Genomic DNA, 9,203 nt, shown 5'->3' on the forward strand with positions numbered 1-9,203 from the left:
CTTTTTTAATCAAAAAAAAAAAAAAAACATCTCCAGTTGGAAATGACAGAGAAAAGCAGTATAATTTGTTTATTTCCAGCTAATCTTACTTGTGTCTCATCTGACCCAATATCTCTGCCCAGTAACATTAGGAGGCACTTGTGTTTTAGATTTTCTTCTAAAGTTTCATGCAGCAGTGAGCCTTCTCTATGTTTTTATTTCTGAGTTGTAAGTAGGGCAGGTTTCCCATATTGTGATCCCACAGTATCTTCGAAGGGCAGAGTGGACAGGGAAGGCCTAGGTGAACAGTACTGTATTCTGGCAGCACACTTTGGCTGCTATGGTTAAAAAGCATGCTGATCTTTAAAGAATTTCTTTCTCTCCTCTGGGATGTTCTCCCCTGAAGCACTACTGTTTTTCCCTCACTTCCCCCTTGCGCAGAGAAAAAGTTCTGAAGGCTGGGGAAAGGAACAAATTGGCTGTATATCAAAGATGCAGAAGCAGTGCGAACCTGCAACAATCAAGGAAGGGGATTTGAAAGGAGTATGCCACAATGTCAGAGACAGATACCAAATAAGGGGTATACTGAAAACATTTTAAGAGAAGCAGGTCTGCGATCCAAAGATAACAAGATTTTATTTGTTCTGCCTCAAGTCACTATATATGTGATGAAGAACCAGAAGAGCAACAGAGGAAATGATAATGTCGTTCACTGGAAATAAGCCATGTCCATACAGAATTTATATATAAAAATGTTTTGCCATAGAGTATGCAGAAAGAAATTTAGCTAGATTTTTCAAACATTTAAAAAAAGCAATTCATTCTTCTGTTGCTTGGGTTTTCACCTTGACTAAGCATGTTTCAGAAATCTCAGTCTTAACACTTACAGAGATTTATGGATATGTATGATTCTCTTAATGATCCCTTCAGGGAAGTACAATGAATTTGCTACTGTAGTGATAAACCATTGCAAGGGAGATGTTTGTGGGAAACAAATGAAATTTCCCTTATCATTATTTGAATCAAGTACTTTTCTATGTTCTTCCTCGAACTTAAGCTTTTATTGCTATTTCCTTAGCAATAAGATTGTTTTCTTCTGTCCACTATGCAGAGTTCAATATGTTTCACATGATCGCTGTGGGATTAAGTAGCTCAATACTTGGATGCCTTCTTACTCTGCTTATTTACACTTATTGCCAACGATATCAACAACAGTCCCATGATGCAACTGTCATCCATCCAGTGTCACCAGCTCCTCTAAATACCAGCATCACCAACCATATCAACAAACTGGACAAGTATGATTCTGTAGAAGCCATCAAGGTGAGAAGTGGGCTGGGAGCTCTCTATTGCACATCGTATAATCCTATACAACCGTTATTCTGTGTCTGAAGAATTTTAATTGCTAGTTTTCTGCACTGGCATTTGCACTCAAATTGTACTGATTGTTAACGATGAAGATAGATTTCACTTTAAGTGTTGTAATTACGGATTCTTTCCTTTGTGAGTCCCTATTACATAGCTGTCTAGATTTGTGTGTAGGCAGAATTTATACAGCAGCAACTTTTCCTGTAAGATTCCAGACCACTACTCAAGGTTATTGTTCTTGTATGTCTTTTTTCTTCATTATGTTCCACAGTTGCTTGCTGAAGAAGTAAATATAGCTATTGACAATCATCATAATATATATTGAAGACAATCCTTTGGTGCCAATGATGTGGCATTAAGGGCACTATTGATCTTCCTGCACTATGTCTTTATACAGGAGATGTACCCAGTTAAATACATAGTGGGCCAGACTCTCAGCTAGTATTCATACCTCAAATGTTTGATAAATGAGTAGTATTGATTTACATTAGATGAGAATCTGGCATGGTGTCTATATCATAAGTCCTTTGTTTCCAAATGCCTTTTTTTATGACCTTATAGAAAAACTCTGCTGTTTAGATCCACTGACTTAAAGAAGAATGAGCATTCTGGAAGTACTTAGCATGGTATCTTCAGATTATACCATTTACTAATGCAGCTGTGAAGTTTTTTAGAAATGATTATATTTCTTAAATCCTACTCAGAAAATCTCATTTTTAATCTCTGCATTTTTATGTCTAATTAAAGATATTCTAAGAAATTGTCTTAAAAATTCAAGAAAAGTCCAGATGTTGTAATAAGTGAAATCAATTGATATGTACCTAACCTAAGGCTTTTTTAAATCCTCCTGAACAACTCTCTGGATTGTTACTAGGCAGAAAAATCTTGAAAAATCTTGAAAAATCACTTTAAAAAAAATGAGATATGCACTTCTAATACTTCCAGAATTTTTTTCTCTGTGTTGCCTTGGAAAATCAAGTAATTAACATAATAAAAAGAAAATAATTCTTATTCAGTAAAAGTATGATGAGTGAATAATTCTAATAATTACTGAATATGTATGATTAGAAATAATTCTTTACCAAAAAAAAAGTTATAATACTGGGGGAAATGTCTGTAACATTTTTATAGTAGAACTGTTTTCTGTACAAGCATGATTATGTAAGCAGATATGCAAATGCAAGTAGATACTTCTAAATGCATTTCTGACTGACTAACATTTCATGAACATTTGCCACAAAAATTGTCTGAGTGAAATAGCATGTAAGGGCTCCTTTTGTTCTATTCTTCTCATTTTCTTCTTTTCTTTCTTATTTTTCCCCAGGCATTCAACAAAAACAACCTGATTCTGGAGGAGAGAAACAAATACTTCAATCCACATCTCACTGCAAAGACTTACTCTAATACTTATTTTACAGATTTCAATAATTATGATGAATACTAATGGGCTTGTGTATTTTCTGGCCACCTGTAACTCCCCAATCCCCAAGGCCTGTGCTACATGACTGCTCATGTGATTGAGGCTTCAGAGATGAAGTTCAGAGACATTTCAAGCACGATCCAAGCCGTCAATGTCCCATTGCTGCCAAATGCCCAGAACACCTGTTTGTGACATGCTGTTTTTCTCTGCGGAGTGAAAGGTTGACCTTTGGTGTCGGGCGCAGCTGTAGCCCCTTGGTGTTGCTGAACCACTCATGAGGAACATGTCGCTTTGCTGTTTCATAAGCATTCAGTCAGATTTCTCTGACAAGGGACTGAGCAATTCCTGTTACCCCTTAAAACTGCTCCCGGAGTACAAATGCAATTTTCTTTTTAGGCATTGTCTTTTATTTCCATAGGGTTTGACAAGGGAGCTGTGCTGTTAGCCGTAGAGCCCTCTCTGCAGCCTCCTGAAGCTCACATCACCACAGAGATCTTGCAGGGTGTTGAGAAGAACAGCAAAAAGAAGCATGGTGGCTTAGCAATGCTCTGCAGCAGCACTAGGCTCTGTAGGGCTGATCTTCCAGGGCTGCAGATCACTCAAGCTGTAGTTCAGCTGTTTAGAGGGAGGAGACTAAAGTTGTACTGACGGATACGATCTTGTAATGGAACTGGAAAGCTTCAGGGTAGATGGTTTCCGCATGTGAGCCAAGCTTGGTCAGAGAAAGCCTTCACACTGTTTGGCTGAATTATGAGGGTGGTGGAAGGGCATGTCCTGCAGGGAGGCCAAGACAGGAGGGCAAATGGGAAAGGCAAATGGGAAGGCCTGCTCGACTGCCGGGGTGGTGTTGGCCTACAATCAGGCCAGGTACGGGAAGATGCAACTGCACCACCATTTGTGTGCTGTCTCAAGCACTGGTGGCACATTGGCATAATCTGTAGAGCTGCTTTCTTCTATCTAGCTTTTATTTTATATGCACGTCTTTGACAAAACAAATCATCATCAGAAAATGCAGATGTATTTGCAAAGCATAGTCTCATCTTACTGTCACGTCTGGCTCACACTAACCAGCCCCTAAAGGAACCTTCTTATGGTGTTTTAAGTGAGTATCTTGTTGGACATCATTGATGTAAATATTTAAAATCCCATTTGAGTTTTAAATTATCGGTTTTAGTTCCTCTTGTAGTGGTAGGTGAAGAAACACAAAGGATTTTTATACCATATTTTTTTTTGTTCTGTCTGTCTTCACTCACATTTATGACAATGTCATTTTTCAAGCTGAAATTCCAGATGTAGAACTTATAAAAGGGCAGGTTTGGGCCAGATTTTCCAAAATTCTTAGTAGCAAGACAGCATTTGCTATTCTCAGAAGCTTGTGAAAAGAACTTAAAAACAAATATTAAGGACTAAAGAATTAGGCTTTCTTGGGCATACTAGATGCAAAGATATCCTACCAGAATGCCAGGAAGGTACGCAGAGAGGCAGTGGAAATATATCCATTCCTTATTCAGAGCCTTTGATCATTAGGTTATGCTACAGTAGGCAGACAGAGAAGAAAATATGCAGATTAAAATGATTAAGAATTATGTGCAAAAAAACTGCACAAAGTACCCAGAACATTGAGGCTGTGAGACTGCACTTAAGCACCACCTTGGTGGTCTAGCCACACCATATGTATCCATGTCAATGAGCAACATTCTTGAATGGGGATCTGAATGTAGCGTTATGCTTCCTATCTCTGTTATGCATAAAATGAGAAAATGCAAAGCGAGTGGTCTTTGAAAAGCTGTACTGTAAAATGAATACACATTTACCATCTATGAAAATAATTAGGATGAGCTGCCTATTTTTTCCAGATGAATCATTCTCCCCATTGTTAAAAGAAAGTTATCCCACCCTTGCACTCGTTTATCTTTAGAAGGGTTGATAACACCTATTTTCCATATTTTATTATTGTTTTATAGTTCATTAGATTTGATTTTCCGTGAAGAAATTACTGGATTGCCTTTGAGTAAGGGGAAATTTTCTCTGCAAGAATATTCAGTGAAACAAACAGATGGGGGAAAGGCTCTCCAAATCACAAGCATGTCCAGTATTGGCATCAGTCTGTTCATGCCAAAAGATAAATTTTTACATTTCAGTACATTTTAAAAGTAAGATCTATACTGCTGCCACTGCCAAGAAGAAGCAGCACATGCACATACAGCATGCACAACTCTTCTTCTCTGCCCCTGTACTAAGAGCACATTAGTCTGGCTTATAGATTTTGTATTTAGACTATTAGTTATGAATCCAATATCTTAAAAAATATTTGATGTATGTATTTTTATTTTAACCTTTTAATAAAATTTATCTGATATAAGATTAAAAAATCTTTAGTAGATTAAGGCACACTTATCTTTACAGTGATTTGTCTTCCATTCCTTTCATGAATAGATAAATATGTTAGATGTGTTATATATGCAATGATAATACTCTAGATTAAGACTGCGTGATCATAGGTAAAAGTGCATTTAGCAGATGCTCAGTCTGCTCACACTTCCGTCTCCCAGAGGAGTTCTTCAGACGTTTAGATCTCTGACCAACTCCGATGCAATGTAATCTAAAAATCACACCAACTTGTCAGAAAAGTGTTCCTTTTAAACATTTTTTTGTCATTTAGCTTCTTAAGTTACATTATTTTAAATCTGATGCAGAGATATATTCAGAATTCTACCTAAAGCAGTTTAAAGTCTGATTTTCACATGCCTTCAGGGTAAATGCGGTGTTTAAATGAAAATTTTAAATCACTTCAATGAGAAAAATATGATTATAAGGTCTCCTCTTCAATTTAGACTCTGAGAGAACAGGTTGTAAAGCCATTAGACTTTTGTGTCTTAGGTCCTTTTTAGAGGACCCCAGGGGCGCACCAACTCCATCAGTATTTTTACCTTCTGAGTTCTGCACAGTTGCCTACATGGTTTAATACATCATCCTCTACTATATAGAGCAAAGCAAAGAGAGGTTTCTATTAAATTTCAATTTACTTTATTTAACATTTTTTCAAAAATAGGCTACACACTTTGGTGGAAAGCAGATTTCCACAGGAAGGCTCTACCACTGTTTTGCCAAAAGTGGAACAAAGTGGATACTTGCATGCCAAACTTGTTTAAGCTGACAAGTCTGAGATCTCAGACTCGTACAAGGGAAGAATTTGATTCTTATACTATTGTTCTGTTCTTGGAAAGGAAAAAACAACTCCTTTCTCCTTTAAAATACCCCATGTCCTTTCACATGGATAAAGTGACCTTTTCTGGATAAATAAATATCACCTCTAATGTCGGTAATTAATATTACTAAGCCGATTTTACACTGATTGCATAACTTGTAAAATGTTCTGGTTTGAACACAAACTTTTGAGTATGGAGACCACAATCCTCTGAGTAAATCTGCAATTTTCCTTTCTGTGTAGCACTGCTAGATGAGGTGAGGAGGAAGCAGGACTACTAGTCTGATCCTGCATAGTAAATACTGTCATTAGGTAATCCAAGTTAAAATTGTGCTGGAGTATATGTTTTGGACTTAGTTTAGTGTTTGATGCATAGAGTACATTCCTCAATTGTTTAGAAAATGGACTCCTGTGCTTGTGCTTGCAGATTTGATTCGAGTCTGATGACATTTATGGCCACTTAAATTACTTCAGGTGGAAGCTTTGTCAGCCATTTGCAGTCACCTGCTGTTGGAGGAGTGTGGTTAGGCCAAAACTAATCAAGAGATTTCTAACTGGAATTAGGGTTTTCTTAAGAGAAGAAGAGAGAATGGGGTTTAAATAGCTTTGATTTCCAGGCTATTAAGCAGTACTGATTAAAGTCTCAGATGGGTGTAGAACTTTGAATTCAGTTAGCTCTATCAGAATCCCACTATAACCTCTGGAAAAATACCATGCAGTGTACAAATCAAGAGCCACCAAAGCACTTACATTAAGTGAGGAAAGTTCTCAGAGCATGTGAAGGCATAACTGTTCAAACCAGAAAACAAAGTAAGAGGTCCCAGATGCAACAAAAACAGTAATGAGAATAAATGCTTCAAGATTTTTTCCTCATCGTTACAGAATAAATATATTCCCTTCTTTCAATGTGGGACCAGTTTTATTGAATTCAGAGCTATATACGCACATTCCTAAAGTTAATCGCATGCACAATGGCTTTGCTGCGTGAGGTAATTCTGTAAAAAGCTTGGTCCAAGTTCATCCTGCTTTGCTTGAGGCGTGTGACCAATTTTTAGTTGTAGCTGCCACTGGCACCCTCTGCGTCTCATTAGGGAGACCATCCTTAGATGGGCAGAGTCACAACCCAGGCTTGTAGAGAGATACACTTATAATTTTCTTTGTCATTTAGATGCCTAAATGTAGATGAGCAAAAGCTAAGCTCTCAAGCACAAGTACAGTTTTACTTGTCACGTAAGTGACCACACTGAGCTCAATGGTATGGATGTAACAAGTTATTAATTTTAATGTGTTTACAGAATTGAGCCCAAAATATACTGCTTCTGCACAAATCCATGCTCCGTACAACATGGCCACAGTAATAAAGAAACAGATTCATTTAAAATTGTTCACAAGCAAATCTGCGTCTTGATATCAGGGAATTGATATGTGTTCATTTTGTGGGGTAGTTGAATTCATTCCTTTCTTTGCTAAATAAATAAGTGATTAAAGAAAACACAGCTTGAGTTCATTTAAAAGCCATTCTTCCAAATAAAGGGTTTTGGGATCTGTGAATGTTTTCCCTTTCTTTCTCTCTTCTTTCTCCACAAAAATGAATCTTGTGTGTAGTCAAAATGGCCTTTAGATAGGCAGCTCTGTATGGTTGAATGAATGCTTTGCACTGTGTTGCCATGTGACAAGATTTTGGAACTGGGGTGATACACAGAGGGAAATGTGCTAAGCAGGGAAGTTTGACAAAAATTTCAACCCCAGCAGTAGCAAGAGTAGGTGGAAATGGAAACAGAAATGTGGAGGAATGTGACTGATGGCTTGGCAAATTCATCAGGAAACTTTCATGGAAACTTTGAGTCTTTTTTGGAACTGTCAAGGGCAGGGATGATGAGACTATAACCCCTTGAACAGCCAAGCCAACTGGTTGCTGCAGCACAAAGCAGCCCGGCTGGCACACGTCTGATTGCAGCAGGAACCTTGTGCAAGGCTGTGATTGCTGCTGCTCAGGAGAGGATTGAGCTGGAACAGTTCTCAGCAACAGATTAGCCAGGAGGGGATGCAGTGCTTTAGCAAACACTAAGAACGGTGACACAGGTGGCATTTTTGCAATATGTGTACTGGCAGGAGTCGCAGAGCAGATAGATAGAACAAAAAAGCTGGTCCTAAGCTTACAGGCTTTGGACTGTCTCCAGTCTGGTCCAAGTAGCTGAGTCCCCCTTACTAGTTAGAGCATTCACCTTCAGTTAAATTCACTAGTTCAAAAAAATCCATATCGTATATTCTGAGATTGCTCCATGGTGCAAATGAAGCAGGGACAGACAAACCTTTTGTTTCCATTTGGCTCTTTGAATCCAGGTTGGATGTTTTTTCACCTACTGATTGTGGATGATTGCATCCCTAACTTGCTGAGAATCTATCTTCATGAGCAGTTAATTTGGAGGACAGATTATGGAACCATTATGGAAATCTGCCAAAACTTTGTATTGCAAAACTCTTATGAAGGACTGGGTGAAAACTGTTGTACTGATAGTGAGTCTGGCTTATTTTAATTGTCTGGCTTATTTTAATTGTTCTGAAACTGAATATTACTGAATGCAATTTAGCCATTCCTCAAATGAAATGAATATCTAAACAAAGATGGTAATTTCATATCATTTCAGAAAAATACTCCATTAATGTAACTTTCAGCTTTCTCGTAATCCTATCCTGGAGGCTGAGAATGTAGAAATGTTATTTAGGTGGTTGTTTTTTTTTTTTCCTCCTCCCCAAAGGATTCATCCACAAAACTCATTCAGTGATAACTTCATATTTTAAAATATTGTGGGAGGTTATTAACAATAACACAGTTTATGTTCCAGGATTTGGCTTCATACTTTAGGAGATAGCCTATGGTTTTGAATAATTCTCCCTTTTCTAAGCTGCAGCAGTAGGCATCAACTACGAGTGAAATAAGTAACAAATTTGAAATAAATGGGACATTTAAGGCCTCAACTTTTAAATAAAGATTTGAAACAAGTAGAACTGCAAAATTACTTCTATATCTGTATGCCAAAAAAGGCTTTCTGTTGTCATGGCTCTATGAAATGTCCTGTACAGTGAAAAAAATTGTTTTTAATAGCGATATACCCAAGATAAAGCAATTGAAATAGAGTTCAGAGATTTTTAGAAATAGTAAACACTTTTGGTTTGGTATCCAGAGAATGCTACTGCTTATTGCAATAATGGGAGTAAATGATCCCT

The 9,203-nt window shown here is 37.5% G+C and overlaps 1 protein-coding gene across 2 annotated transcripts in view; it reads left to right on the forward strand.

Moving 5' to 3' along the window:
* Window positions 1-7,237, forward strand: part of SEMA5A (semaphorin 5A) — a 238,393-nt gene extending 231,156 nt beyond the window's left edge. The window contains exons 21-23 of one of the 2 annotated variants that reach the window (XM_010708517.3): window positions 1,091-1,302; window positions 1,909-1,973; window positions 2,672-2,793. In XM_010708517.3, the coding sequence (XP_010706819.1) occupies window positions 1,091-1,302; window positions 1,909-1,926 (230 nt within the window). In that variant the 3' untranslated portion in view covers window positions 1,927-1,973; window positions 2,672-2,793. Of the gene's footprint in view, window positions 1-1,090; window positions 1,303-1,908; window positions 1,974-2,671 lie in introns of both variants that reach the window. The other variant, XM_010708516.3, reaches the window with a different exon arrangement.
* The last annotated feature ends 1,966 nt before the right edge of the window (window positions 7,238-9,203 follow it).

The sequence above is a fragment of the Meleagris gallopavo genome, chromosome 3, assembly GCF_000146605.3.
Source record: "Meleagris gallopavo isolate NT-WF06-2002-E0010 breed Aviagen turkey brand Nicholas breeding stock chromosome 3, Turkey_5.1, whole genome shotgun sequence".
NCBI classification, from domain to species: domain Eukaryota; kingdom Metazoa; phylum Chordata; class Aves; order Galliformes; family Phasianidae; genus Meleagris; species Meleagris gallopavo.